The sequence below is a fragment of the Glycine soja genome, chromosome 3 (assembly GCF_004193775.1).
Source record: "Glycine soja cultivar W05 chromosome 3, ASM419377v2, whole genome shotgun sequence".
Classification (NCBI taxonomy): Eukaryota; Viridiplantae; Streptophyta; class Magnoliopsida; order Fabales; family Fabaceae; genus Glycine; species Glycine soja.
In genome coordinates this window covers 46,520,493-46,533,917 of record NC_041004.1, presented here as the reverse complement: position 1 = coordinate 46,533,917, position 13,425 = coordinate 46,520,493, and the positions used below count along the sequence as shown (strand labels likewise).

Genomic DNA, 13,425 nt, shown 5'->3' with positions numbered 1-13,425 from the left:
ATAACCTCTAATATCAAATCAATATAAAAAAATTAATGAAATCATTTATACATCTGTACTAATACTAATAATAAAGAAAACATTTTCATTTGGTGTAGGCATTTTACTATATCATTTTATCCTTTGACAGTTTTTAAATTTTGATTATTTCTCTCCTAATAATTATCCATTATTTTTTAAAATTAAAATAGGTAAAGAGGCATGGACTTGCACGGCTCGGTCTATAATTAAGATCAAGATAGAGGCTAGAGGTTGGTTTTGCGTCTGGGTGACTGTTAGGTGCGCGTAGCTTAATGGACGTGAAACTAAAATGCTAATACCATTTCAAGCTTTTGCGTTAAATCTGATTGTGACGTGACGCTAAGTTAGAACGTCAAGTTTACTTTCTTGAGTAGCCAAATCATAATCGAACATTGTTTGAAAAAAAAATGCAATAATGCATGTTTGGTATGGTATGGTAAGGTGTCAAAACTCAACTTGTTAAAGATTGTGTGCCCCATTGCAACGCTAGTCACGAGGAAGAATCTGTTACTGTTAGCGTGTAGCTTCCCTTCTTCTCTCTTCGCCACACTTCTTAAGTTCTTCTTCTTCCCTAGCATATTACTATTATTCGGCATCCAAAACAAAGAAAAGAAAACACAAGGAACTTCTTACTTCATCCAAGTTCGCTAATACAATATATTGTAATGGCAACAGTAGAAACATCCCATGAAGCTATGGCTACAGTGGCCAACAAGGCACCAATCACTTCTGAGAGAAAGCTCCCTGAGGACTTGGACACCAAACTCCCCAAACCATGTAATCATTCTCTTCTTCTTCTTTTTTTGTGTGTGTTTGATGGGATTAAAGAATATGATATTCTAGCTAGCCTAAGATGTCATCTAATTAAGGGTTCCAAAGGAGGAAATTTTAATGGGGTTTGATCAAGTTTGTCTTTTGCACTTGTGGGAATTGGACTTTTATCTGTTATTTTTAATCAATTCAGATTTGCCACGAGCTTTGAGTGCCCCTGACACGGAGAATGTGAATGGCACGCGGGGCCACAAACACAACGACATGTCCGTTCTTCAGCAGCATGTATCCTTCTTCGACCTAAACAATGATGGTGTGGTCTACCCATTGGAGACATATAAGGGTACTCCACTCTCAATCTTGTTTATTGTTTCTATGCTTATCTTCATGATTTTAATACACCTCACCCATTTTCTTTTGAATACGTGTCTATTGTTAATTTGATCAATTTTGTAGTATTATTTTAATACGAAGGAGACACCTTTTTTTTTTTTTTTTTCATAATTTTGCAGGATTCCGTGCACTCGGTTTCAATGTGATTCTTTCCTTCATATTTTCGATTGGTATTCATGTGACTCTCAGTTACCCTACTCTTCCTGTGAGTCACCCTTTACATGGAACTGGCCCAAGTGTATTTGATTTACCTTACCATTACTACTCCCACTTACTTGTAACATGTTATGATTTCTAACACAGACATGGCTGCCTTCACCTTTTTTCCCAATTTACATAAAAAACATACATAGGGCAAAGCATGGAAGTGACACTGGTACCTATGACACAGAGGGAAGGTAAGTAAAATTAATAATAAGAGTGACATGTTTATGCCTGTTTTGGGTGAATGGTAACATCAAGTATTGCAATTTGCAGGTTCATGCCAGCAAATTTGGAATTCATTTTTAGTAAGTACGCACGTGAGGTGCCTGATAAATTGACATTGAAGGAGCTGTGGCACATGACTGAAGGAAATAGAGTTGCATATGACTTCTTTGGCTGGTCCTCTATCTTTCTCTTTCAACTTTTTGCATACACACACATGTTGGGAATCTTGAACCGAAAATGGGTGATTTTTTTTTAACTAACTGCAGGGCTGCCAGTAAATTTGAGTGGGGAGTTTTGTATGTCCTAGCAAGAGATGAACAAGGGTATCTGTCAAAAGAAGCTGTGAGGCGTTGCTTTGATGGGAGCTTATTTGAGTATTGTGCTAAAAACCCCAGAGGTGCTGCTGGAAAGATGGCTTGACAGTTATTGTTCCCTACTGTATTTTAAGTTCACCGAAATTTGCAAAACAGAACGTCCTTCGGTGCAAAATTGTCTTGCAGTTGTATTGTATGTGTGCTGTCTTATAGAAGTCTAATTATTATATGGTATATATATACTTACTTTCTAGTTTATTAAAAAAATAATTAGTTTTTAATCCAAAAAATACGAAAGAATTTTCTGAAATTTTTAGAATTTGAACGAATTGCAAGAATGAAGAACACAATTAAACAGTTTTAGAAAATTTAGGTATCAGAATCTCCTTTATCCTTCCTAATGGTAATTTGGAAAAGAGAAAGAGAACAAATATATGAAAGAGAGATGAGATGTAGCTACAAATCTTCCATGATTGTTGCAATTTGTGTCTAATTTTGTCATTTTATATTTATTGACTATCATAGATAATTTTATCAAGAGTTAACCAACATACATTTATATTAAATAATTATAAATCACTGTTTTTATAATTTGTAAAGTAATTATAATAAAAATTAACATCTTACATGATAATGTGTGATTATACAAAATTATTTTACATTGTTAATGAATAATTCTTTTCTTATCAAATATTTATAATTCAATAAATAAACAGTTATCAACTTTCACTTTTCAGTTGAATTTGTCAAATAGCCTAAGAAGGCATACTTTAAGATAATTTCCATATAGAACGATCCCTCGGATTGTTATCTCAAATTATCCTTAACTAAAAGGATGATTCAATCCTAATTGACTACAATAAAATTCTGACTTAAATTCAAATTGAGTTATTTATATTCCCACTTTGGGTAGGATGTTACAATTACAAATCAATTAACAACAAATGCCTAAAACATTTGCAGACAAAAATAACATAAAAAGTCTAAACTACTCCCACCTGTACATCTAGACACCTGAGTTTCATAGTTTTCATTTTCAGCATTGTACTTCCTTCCCCAAATGATGAATAGTAGTAGACAGGCAACGGCATCTTAAGCCAAGGCACCAAGCAGATCAAAGAGTGCTTCATAGAAGACATCATTGGAGAGAAAAATTTCCAGACAATCATCTAATTAAAAGTGATAATCTGTACGAACATGATGCTTCAATATATGAAGTGAACCAAATGGAGGTGAAATAACAGTTTAGACACATAATGAAAATAGAACAAGGAATCCCTCAAGGAATTTATTTGTTTCCCACCTTCGAGTTCTTCACTTTACTCCAATTGTTTGAGTTCAGACATCCCTCTTGTTACATTAATCTGATTTTCTATTTTTCCTTTTCCTACAAGTTGAATCATCATAAATGAAAGTAGAAACTTCATCAGTCTTCTCATACTCTTTTTAACAACATAGTCAAAGACCAAAAGCCTCCTAAACATTATTTATTAGAACGTAACAAACAATATACAGATATTTTTTTTGGAAGCATAAACAATATACGGATAAAGCTTGATGAGAATGGAGAAGCCAGTCAAACTATCACAGAAAAACAATATCTAAGCAAAACAACACTTGTTTAATTGAACTAACCTTTTTGTTTCTTATCACAGCAAAAGACGCTTCCACAACAACACCGAAATGCTTTAATAGGATGGTCGTGATCATCAAAATCAATACCATAATCCTGCAGATAATGTCATATAAGTATTGTGGACCTAACACCAGAAAGCCATGCCTGGTGCCAAAACAAAAGCACGCTTTTCACCAATGTTGAAGGATTTTTTATTTTTTTTTTGCCAAAAGCTCTCTAAAACCCGTCACGTTGCAGGACAATTTATAACTAAATGATAATGCAAAAACTCTTTACAACATCAGTGCATTAAACTAAATTCATAAACTAATGCAAATGCACAACAAAAAGTATGTCTTAAATCGGTCCAACTGACTTACCCATGTCAACTCCTCATTTGCACTCACTGTCCTGTTGGTGAAGAAGGCAAGCTGCACAAAAGGAACAAAACACAAAAATCTAAGTATATGCCCGAATTTAATTTCAGCTTCATAACAATGTTGGTTCTCCAGGTATTGCAATTGTGCAATTTTGATCCCTCTATCATTCTTCTGTAAAATATATTTTGTTGGCATGACACTAGATGATGGTGGCAGCTGACATGTTGCTTGACACATATGATGACATCATGTTTGGTCTCTCACAAATGTGATATCATAGGGACTAAAAGTGTGACTAAAATTGCACAATTGTGATAACTGGAGGACTTAATTCGTGCAATTGGAAACTGAGATACCAAAATCACACAATTATTATATCTGAGAGATCAAAAGTACAATTAAACCTTTAATTTTATCCTCTTGCACAGAAATTAAGTAAATCAGTATGGTAAAAGAGAACTATGCAAATATAAGAGAAACTAATCATTACATGATAATAATGATGATCAGGACTCTCTATTTCGACAGGAATGTCTATGAGATTTGCATCATAGCATCTGCAATAACAAACAAAGATCAATAATGGTTGGTGAACAGTAGACAGTGAAACATAAAACTGAACATGGCCATTAAAGATGCCAAAATTTTATGTTTGGTCCTGCAAATAGTAATTTTAAGAGATTACTTTTCATACTGTCATTGTAAGGATTTTTATATTTTCACTTTAATTTTTTTTTTTTTATATTTTCAACCAATTAGGAATCATCTAAGGTATGACTTTTAAGGTAGTTATGACAAAAGTTTACAAAATTATCACACACGATTATTTGTAATTAGATGATAGTGTAAAAAATCGGTACATTGTAATTCTAATTTTAAATGGAAAATGCTATTGATGAATTTCAAAACGGTAAACTTCTTGTCCTGTATATAAGAAATAATTACCTAATTTATCAAAATCAATAAAAGTAGTAAGGTTAGTTAACTAGTCATAAATTTTAATTTCATTTCAAGACTATCCATTACATTAATGATTAAAGAGGTTATTTTTCAAAAGATAATTTTTCAAGCAATGAGTATGTCTTCTTTTGATGACAACTCAATAAACACACTCACTTTCATGGGGAAATGAGTGTATTATCAATAGGCCTTACAATTAATTAGGGGTAAAAAGGAAATTTAGCAATAAAGTAGTTATATGATTTTTATAATTAGGATCAAGAAAATGTTGCCTTTTGTTTCTTATATATGGGACCAGAGGTAGTATAATTTTTGGTATATGGTTACCTATGATTGATGAACCTTCCGACATTTCCATTCTTTGTTGCATCTAAACATAGTGCCTCCTCGTCCTTTAACCCCTGTTCTGAGCCCCAGTCCGCATCAAGAGTTACAGGATATGTATGTCTCTCGTTGCCAGTATCCTGCATAATCCTCTCATATAACTCCATATTGGTTAATATTTCTCCTACATATTCACATACAAAAGTTCCTTTTGGTAAATCTTCTAACGTTCTAAGGCCCCAGCCTTTTCCTTCACGAGTTGAAAACACCTGAAGAAGGAAAGATGACAATGTATTCATCAACAGCTAACATTGGTAGCGCCAAGCAAACATACTTTTCATAACCAAACATGCCAAAAAACTGAGTTTACTTTCCAAACTGAATTTAGAGCACCCCAAACAAAAATTCAAGCATATGCTCTACGTTGTAACAGTATTCAGAGAATTGCTTACCTGCAATTTGCATGCTATGCCCCGTTGCACTATCCGATTCCCACATTGCATGTCACATCCACATTTTCTCCAACATTCCTTTATAAATTTTCTAACCATATGGCCCTTGCATCGTTCGGGCATGTACTCATTCTTGGACTTCTCCAAAGGGCACTCTTGACAGTACACATAATGATGGTCTTGAGGTTCATTCTTCATAGATACACAAGCTGTTAAAAATTCTTCTTTCAACAAACCATGAGGAGTGTAAGCAAACTCTCCACCAGTTTCCTGAGCACATGCACAAGGCAATGGTGAGGAAAGACAGTTGCCTGAACAATCAGAACAGCAACCCTCATCCGAAATCCGAGCCAAAGAAATATTTACATTAGCACTTTGATAAGTTATATTACATGGTATGTAATTAAACTTTGGCAAGTCTTCACTGCCAGTTTCATCTATTAATGATATTTTCACCTTTTCTGAACCTTTTGTTATGTCACTGATAAAACGAAAGGGATTCCTTTCACCTTGATTAACATATTGCTGTAAATTGGCACGCTTGGAATTTGATCCCTTTCGATATCCCAACTTGAGATAAATCCTGCAAAGGTCATCCAATAGCTTTGCCATAGAAAATTGAGGCTCAACAGTGTTGCAAGAGCGAATGTACTTCTTGTCCATGAACTTCATAACAATATCCAAATTAGGAATACTGAAGTTTGGTTGTCCCAACGCAGAGTCACAATTCAAAGATATTTTTACTTCTCCCAGACGTGAAGAACTAGCAATCGTAATATTTCCATTATAAGCTGGGGTATTACGGTCGCAGGCGGATATAACATCATCTTTACTTTCCATATCCTGATCCTGAGTTGACAGAGGTTTGAGACACAGTTTTTCATCCGACGCATCAGGTAAACCTAGAGAAAATCAACAAAAATTTAACTACATAGCAATTTTTTATATAAGAAGAAACAATATAAAACGAGAACAACCATTCATTGCGCCACTACAAAAGATTGGCTAAAGGAATCAATGGATGTTGGACTCTCTAAAATTAAGGATTTATTTTAAAGAAAGTTTTTTTCCTTGGATTTGGATCCTCTCCTATTTACGGTTTACCATTAACAGGAGAGAGATCCTATTTATTAAATCCTCTGCCCAACGTGAAACCAAAGATGTAAAAATTTATCTAAAATCAATTCAGGATCCAAAATTAATTCTCCAATGTTAAACTAATCACACGCTTAATCTACATCAGAAATAAAAAACAGCTAAAACTCATAGTATCACTAAGTCACTAACCCACTAAAAATTAGGCATGAGTTTTCCCCCTAATTCTCTTTTGGATGCAGAGACCAAGAGCGTTGAAGGCTATGGAAAACATGGAAAGTGACTATGAATGATGATGGAAAAACATTTGAGGGGATCTTTAAATTGATTTAATTAATCAAAATGTAAGAATTAAATATTAGCAAAATTAAAGATTGAAACAAAATGATAATTTTTTTAAAATAAGAAGGTGAAATGTCTATTTTGAAACAGGGGGACAAAATTTGTAAATTTAAAAAAATAAAGAACCAAAGTTGTATTTAATAAAAAAAAAACTTAATACTCGAAAAAGTAGGCATGATTACCAATATGATTCGTTGAAGCAAGTTGCATCTTGAGTTTCTTAGTTCTTGGCTTCACTAGCACTTTCTCAACTGCAGATGATGCATTCTCAGGGTATGATTTTCTATCTTTAGCTGCCACACGAGGTAAATTTGAGATCTTTTCTACCTCACTCAACATTGTATGTGATGCTTGTGAACTGGTTTTGGGCTTAATATCTTTCATGAATGTTTGAGATGGCTCAATGATTTTCTGTTCAAATGTCTTTGGTGATATTTTATTGTCTTCTGCACTTAACATTTGACTTGAACTGTCCATTGTTTGCAAATCCTTGTCGTCATCATCATCATCTACCAAAAGCGGTCCCCGTTTTGGTTTTTCTCCACCATGACAACTGTCATTAGCTTTTCTCTCACCTTCGACTCCCTATTTGAAGAAGGTATTAATAAATGTTAAGATGTGCAGAAAAAAGAAAAACAAAAAACAAAAGGGGAAAAAGCTGTCTGATGCACATTCCAATGATACAATACAACCAAAGATACTACTGAGCATTAAATAATTCTCTTCTCATCTTCTCAAGATGCTAACAAGTACACGGGCATTAAACAGGTAACAGGGCCTAATTTAGATAATTTCTTTTAATCATTCCCCTCAAATAAAAATAGTAACTAAATATTTGAATTAAAATTGAGAGTAGGAAATATTTATTTGTTTAGAAGAGAAAAGAATGAAAGAGAAATTATAAGAAATATTTGAATTAAAATAGAGAAGAAAAAAAAAGATAAAGAATCCGAGATTCATACAAAATTTTGAAAACTTCTCTCATTTTTTCATTTATTTCTTCACAACTACACACGTACTAACTCAGCCTAAATGGTTACCCTCTCTTGTATAAATGAATAAAAACATAATTAAACCAAAAAAAAATATTAAGTGAATTTTAACTTATAAGAAAAATTTAAATCGGTTCACTTTTTATTTTCTATTTTTTAAAGTGGATAATGAAATGTCAAAGATGTGACAATTAACATTAATAATAAATAGGTCAATTATTTTAAAGAGATCAAAAGAAAAATTAAGTCATGTTAGTATATGAATTAATCATTGAGCCAATCTTAGTCACGAAAAAATCTAATCATCTTAATCAAAGACTAAACCATAGACTGATCATCAAGTCAAACTTATCTATGAATCAAAATCAAACATGTTAAACGATACAATCAAGTTATTATTACCACAACATCATTAAGTGTCATGTCAAACAAAATCAAAAAAATTATATACTTGAAAAATATAATTTGTAAAATTAAAAATTAAAAGATTAAAATAGTATAATTACTATCTAATACGAAGAATGTAAGCCCAAAAAGTATGTCTACATAAGTCATAAGTCAACATAAATAGATCATGAGAAAAAAAATTATTTTCTTATAATATAAAATAATTTTACAGAAATATTTAATCACAAATAACTATGTATAATAAGTTTATTAATTTTTATAATAATTATTTTAAAAATCGTACAAACAATAATTTATAATTTAATCACAATTAAAAATGTTTTACAATATTAACGTTGGTGAATAATCACTAAATTTATAGATTATTCACATGGTAATTTATAAAATATGCTTAAATATACTTAAAAAAACAAAGAATGAATATAGAGGAACCTTGTGTTTCTCAAAATCAAAGTATGCATCTACAAGTGTGTGGTAATTGTCATCTTCAATAAGTTCCCAGTTTCCTTCATAAACTCGGAACAGCTTTATCAACACTGGCTTCACATCCTTATCAGAAATTCCTAAGGCCTTCATAAAGCTAAAGGCCTTATTAACTCTTGGATTAGGGGCCATGAAAGTTCCAAAAAATAAAGTGTCACCTGAATCTACCACTATCTCAGGAGTCACTTGTACAAAAGACTTGAGTCCTGTACAGGTTCAATATATATAAAACAATGTTAGGGGAGCTTGAAATTATGAAGGTGAAACATCTTGCAATAGATCTCTGAAGTCTGAAGTAAGCAATGAGAAAATTCCAGGACAGCGTTATCTTCAATAAAATGAGTGTCTTTCCAAAATTGCAGAGAAACAAAATCGAACACGTTTGCAACATTTAACATTATTAAACTACTTGTACCTATGTCTAATATTAAATTCAGACGCAATGTTATATCATTTTTGGGTTGTTGGTTTGAATTGATAGTAAAGAAAAGAAAAGGAAATTATGGTAAGAAAAGAACGAAAAATGAAACCAAATGGCAAAACCATCTTTCCAAGGGAAAAGAATGAAATTGGGAGCTCAATTCCATTTCATAACCCTCTCTTTTTTTCACTTTCCTTCCTTTCCGCCTTTGGGCACAGGAATGAAAATAAATAAAATAACTTATTTAATATATTTTTAATATGAATCACAAGTTTACTCCATTGAAAATATTTAATATAGTTGCCAGCATGTTAAGATCTCAAACTCAAAATCTCATATTAAGTTGAAATATTTAACTTATCTTAATAAACTATAACTTGAATTTTAATACATTAAATTTAGGGAGTAGTTTATCTTTCCTTCGGTTTTGTTAGTCTTTTCTCGTTCACTACCAAAGAAAAATTACTCTTCAATTTAAAGAGTACCATTACTTTCATTTGTTTGTATTTCCTTCTGGTTTTTTGAAGGTTTAGAGTATTGCACAAATATTTTAAGATTTAGATCAATTCAAAAATATAATTTCAAAGAAAAATATATAAAAAGAAAAAATATTATCATTATTATGATAAATTCATGTCTCTTAATATGAAATAAAATATAATAGAATATATTTCTTCATTTTCAAGGACAAAAAATTATTGTATAGTATCATGATCATAATAAATTAAAGAAATAAGACTTTTGAATGAAATAAATTAAAAAGATAGTATTTTTAAATTTTAAAAGTAGATTGGGTGGATCAATTATTAAGATACTAGTGTAATATGGAGTGTCAAAATTTAATTTTATGAATTTCAAATTTTCACATAAATTTAAATAATAATATCTACAAAAAAAATAAACAAAATATATTTGACTTAGGTACATGGTTGGTTCAAAGATTTTTTTTTTTACTGTATTATTGATTCAAGGATAATATATTATAAGTACTGAAATTGAATATATCTAAATATTGGTATCTAAATTTAATATATTAAACAAAAAAAAAATTGGATATAGGTTGAACCATCGGTTGACTCAATCCATTTAAGATTTGATGTAACTTAGTTCATTTCGTAAAAGGTTCATCTTAAGATTTTTAAAAAGTCCTATTTAGTTAAATTGGTTAGAAAAACCTATGAAGTCCGATAGGCCTACCCATTTAGTAATATAATATTTTATAATAAAAATATTATTATTAATATGATATATAGTGTTAGAATTATTTTATTTAAATTACAAAATTATTTTATAGCTTGATGATTTTAATCATTTTAACTCATGTTTGAAATAGGTTAATTCACATAAGCATTGATGGGTAGCATGAATATTGATTTTTGCTTTTGGTGGAATTTAAAAGACTTTAGTAGCATATCATACATAATATTTGTAGGCAAATTTTGTCTATATCTTGTTATTTAAAATTATTTTATTATTTGTAATGAAAAATCTTTGATTTTGTTTAAAATATATATATATTTTTACATTTCTTAATATAAGTTGGTCTGACCAACTTTTATAAAGGCTAGAATCAAGCTCGTAATGGATAAAAGACTTAGACTTGGACTATAAATATATAATACAGGTTAGAGGCAAGGCCTGACTCAATCCAACCCATTTCCACATTTAAATTTTATTGAATAACATACATAATTGGCAAAAATATATTTATATAAAAATAATTATTGGTTACTACAAATGATTTTAATCTATACATATTACTACCTTTTTTAATAGAATATGTATTATTATCTTTTCTTAAATATAAGACTTTTTATATTTATCTGTCCATTATTATTAGATTATTTTTAAGTTGTATTTTGACCAAAATACCCTTAACTACTTTAAAATAAAGATAAAAAAATATTATGTGCGGATAATATAAAATAATATTACATAGTTATGTAATCACAATATCTTGTATAATAAATTTGTTGACTTTTATAATAATTAATTTAAAAGTCATTCAAATGAAGATTTGAGATGGAATGAAGGTATAAAATTGTTTTATACTATCATTGCATAATCATTAAACCCTTAAATAAATGCTATAAATTAATAAGGTAAAATAAACAATTTGTCTTTTGCACTAAATATCTTTGGACCAAAATACCCTTAATTACTTTAAAATAAATTTTATGAATTAACAAGGTCAAATTTTTTTTATCTTTGTTATAAGGATCAAAGAAAAGATTAGCTTACAATGATTAATTAGGAAGAAAGTAATTAAGTGATGATAAGTCCTAATATTTTTAAGAATAATTTTAAAATATAATACAAATTTATAACAAATTTAATGTCTCTAACTAAAACACCTGACTTTCTTAAAAGGTGTGAACTAGTTTAAAATAATTTTATATTTAAAAATAGAAGTAGTATCTCAAATAAATTATCAAGAATAATGTTAGTCCATAAAAAAGGAGGGACTAAAACAAGGGATACTTGAGAACTGAATTGACATAATAAAAAATTAAGACTAAAATTGTAAGTTTGTAATACTTATGATACACAATTAAAACCTAAGAAACTAAAATTATAGTATGGAAAAATATATTTGAACACCAATTATGCTACTTTACACTTAGTAAGAGGGAGGGAAAAAGAGAAAATTATAGATATTATGTTATATGATGTGATAGAAAGAGAGAAATAGAAAGGAATGAAATGAATTTAACAATATGATGTGTTCAATATGATCTTGTAGTTGGTCAAACTAACTAAATAAATTTGGATGATTATTTAGTAAATAAATTTTTTAGTAGTATATTTCAACTGATTTTTAATTTTTTTAGTAGTATATTTCAACGAGTGTGTTTGGTAATATATTTCAACTGATTTTTAATTTTTTTTATTAGCTAGAAAATTTGGATGATTGTTTAGTAAATAAATTTTTTTAGTAGTTTTTAATATTATTTGAGATTATACTTTGAAGTAATGTTTTTTAAAATACCTAACTTTCTAGATTCTAGCTTTTTATATTTATTCATTTTTTGTTTTTCAATAGTTATTAGATTCCCCTTTTGATTTCTTATATTTAAGGAAAAATTTTATTAGTTTTATCTTTTATATAATTCATATTTTTCAACTATTTCAACATATAATTTTACTAAATAGTTATGATTCAACCGATTAGCTTTTGACCTTAACTTTTCAGCTAATTTGCCAAACAAATTAGTTGATAAGTGTCAAATGACATAAAAAGACATATTTAATATTTTATTTTATTTTTTTATTAATTTATCATCTTAAAAAGTGAACAATAATCTATATTATAAATAAATATTTGGTGATTTTATTCATATTGTTTGAAATCAGTTTTTCTTTTTTTTAAAAAATATAAACTGATTTGTTTAAAATCAATTTTCACTTGATTTTATTATTTTTAATAAATTTAAGTAAATTAAAAAATATGTTTGAGAGTGTAATAAACAATGTATTCCCAACACTTCTCCCATATGACAAATCTAATCCAAATTGTGATCCTCAAAAGTCACATTAACAAAATATAGAATTTATTTTGGTTGCCAATATTAATTAAATTTAAATATCTTTGTAATTCTTACAATTTAGCATTTTTTGTTTTTCTTTCTTATATTTTTTTTAGACTTACAACTTGTTTTACTTTCGGTCCTTAAAATGTCGTAAATAATACTTTCAACAATAAAAAAATATTATCTAAAACATGTTATAAAAACAAAAAAATAAAACAAACATAATTTTGAAGAAATAAAAAGAAAAATAGTTTTATAAAAAGAAAAAATAAAAAAATGAAATTATAAAAATTAAAAAGATATTTAAGCTTATTAACTATAAAAAAATATGTTATCAATGGTGGCATTGCTAACAATCTCCTATAGTATGAAGGATTGTGAAGAAATTGCAACCACGGGCACACTTTAAAAGAGTAGAAGTAGACAGATACATTACTCTGAAATGTTAAAAAGTAAATAGTTGAAGCAGTTATTTACCTGAAAAAAGAGCAAAGA

The 13,425-nt window shown here is 29.2% G+C and overlaps 2 protein-coding genes across 4 annotated transcripts; one reads left to right on the top strand and one right to left on the bottom strand.

The window, feature by feature from the left end:
* The first annotated feature begins 459 nt into the window (after positions 1-459).
* On the top strand, positions 460-2,195 carry LOC114407727 (peroxygenase 2-like). The gene is made up of 6 exons (XM_028370940.1): positions 460-798; positions 986-1,135; positions 1,305-1,390; positions 1,489-1,583; positions 1,663-1,788; positions 1,881-2,195. The coding sequence occupies exons 1-6, from the start codon at positions 687-689 to the stop codon at positions 2,032-2,034; spliced, it is 723 nt and encodes a 240-aa protein (XP_028226741.1). The 5' UTR covers positions 460-686; the 3' UTR covers positions 2,035-2,195.
* Positions 2,196-2,670: 475 nt separating this feature from the next.
* LOC114407726 (histone-lysine N-methyltransferase SUVR4-like) lies at positions 2,671-7,711 on the bottom strand. 3 transcript variants are annotated; one of them, XM_028370938.1, is made up of 8 exons: positions 7,279-7,711; positions 5,660-6,561; positions 5,211-5,476; positions 4,414-4,480; positions 3,924-3,974; positions 3,564-3,657; positions 3,232-3,315; positions 2,671-3,115 (listed from the first exon to the last, which is right to left on the bottom strand). In XM_028370938.1, the coding sequence occupies exons 1-7, from the start codon at positions 7,571-7,573 to the stop codon at positions 3,248-3,250; spliced, it is 1,743 nt and encodes a 580-aa protein (XP_028226739.1). In that variant the 5' UTR covers positions 7,574-7,711; the 3' UTR covers positions 2,671-3,115; positions 3,232-3,247. The 3 variants fall into 3 exon arrangements, with proteins under 3 accessions (XP_028226739.1, XP_028226738.1, XP_028226740.1); XM_028370937.1 differs by having other exon boundaries at positions 2,671-3,315; XM_028370939.1 differs by lacking the exon at positions 7,279-7,711 and adding an exon at positions 6,947-7,074 and having other exon boundaries at positions 2,671-3,315.
* Between the last annotated feature and the right edge of the window lie 5,714 nt (positions 7,712-13,425).

Bases quoted from the DNA above. Each gene is read 5' to 3' on its own strand.
- LOC114407727 (XM_028370940.1), top strand. From the start codon at position 687: ATGGCAACAGTAGAAACATCCCATGAAGCTATGGCTACAGTGGCCAAC. The intron at 799-985 runs GTAATCATTCTC...TAATCAATTCAG, and splicing joins CACCAAACTCCCCAAACCAT to ATTTGCCACGAGCTTTGAGT. The intron at 1,789-1,880 runs GTCCTCTATCTT...AACTAACTGCAG, and splicing joins GCATATGACTTCTTTGGCTG to GGCTGCCAGTAAATTTGAGT.
- LOC114407726 (XM_028370937.1), bottom strand. From the start codon at position 7,573: ATGGACAGTTCAAGTCAAATGTTAAGTGCAGAAGACAATAAAATATCA. The intron at 5,477-5,659 runs GTAAGCAATTCT...TTCCTTCTTCAG, and splicing joins GCATAGCATGCAAATTGCAG to GTGTTTTCAACTCGTGAAGG. The intron at 3,658-3,923 runs GTAAGTCAGTTG...CATTATCTGCAG, and splicing joins CAAATGAGGAGTTGACATGG to GATTATGGTATTGATTTTGA.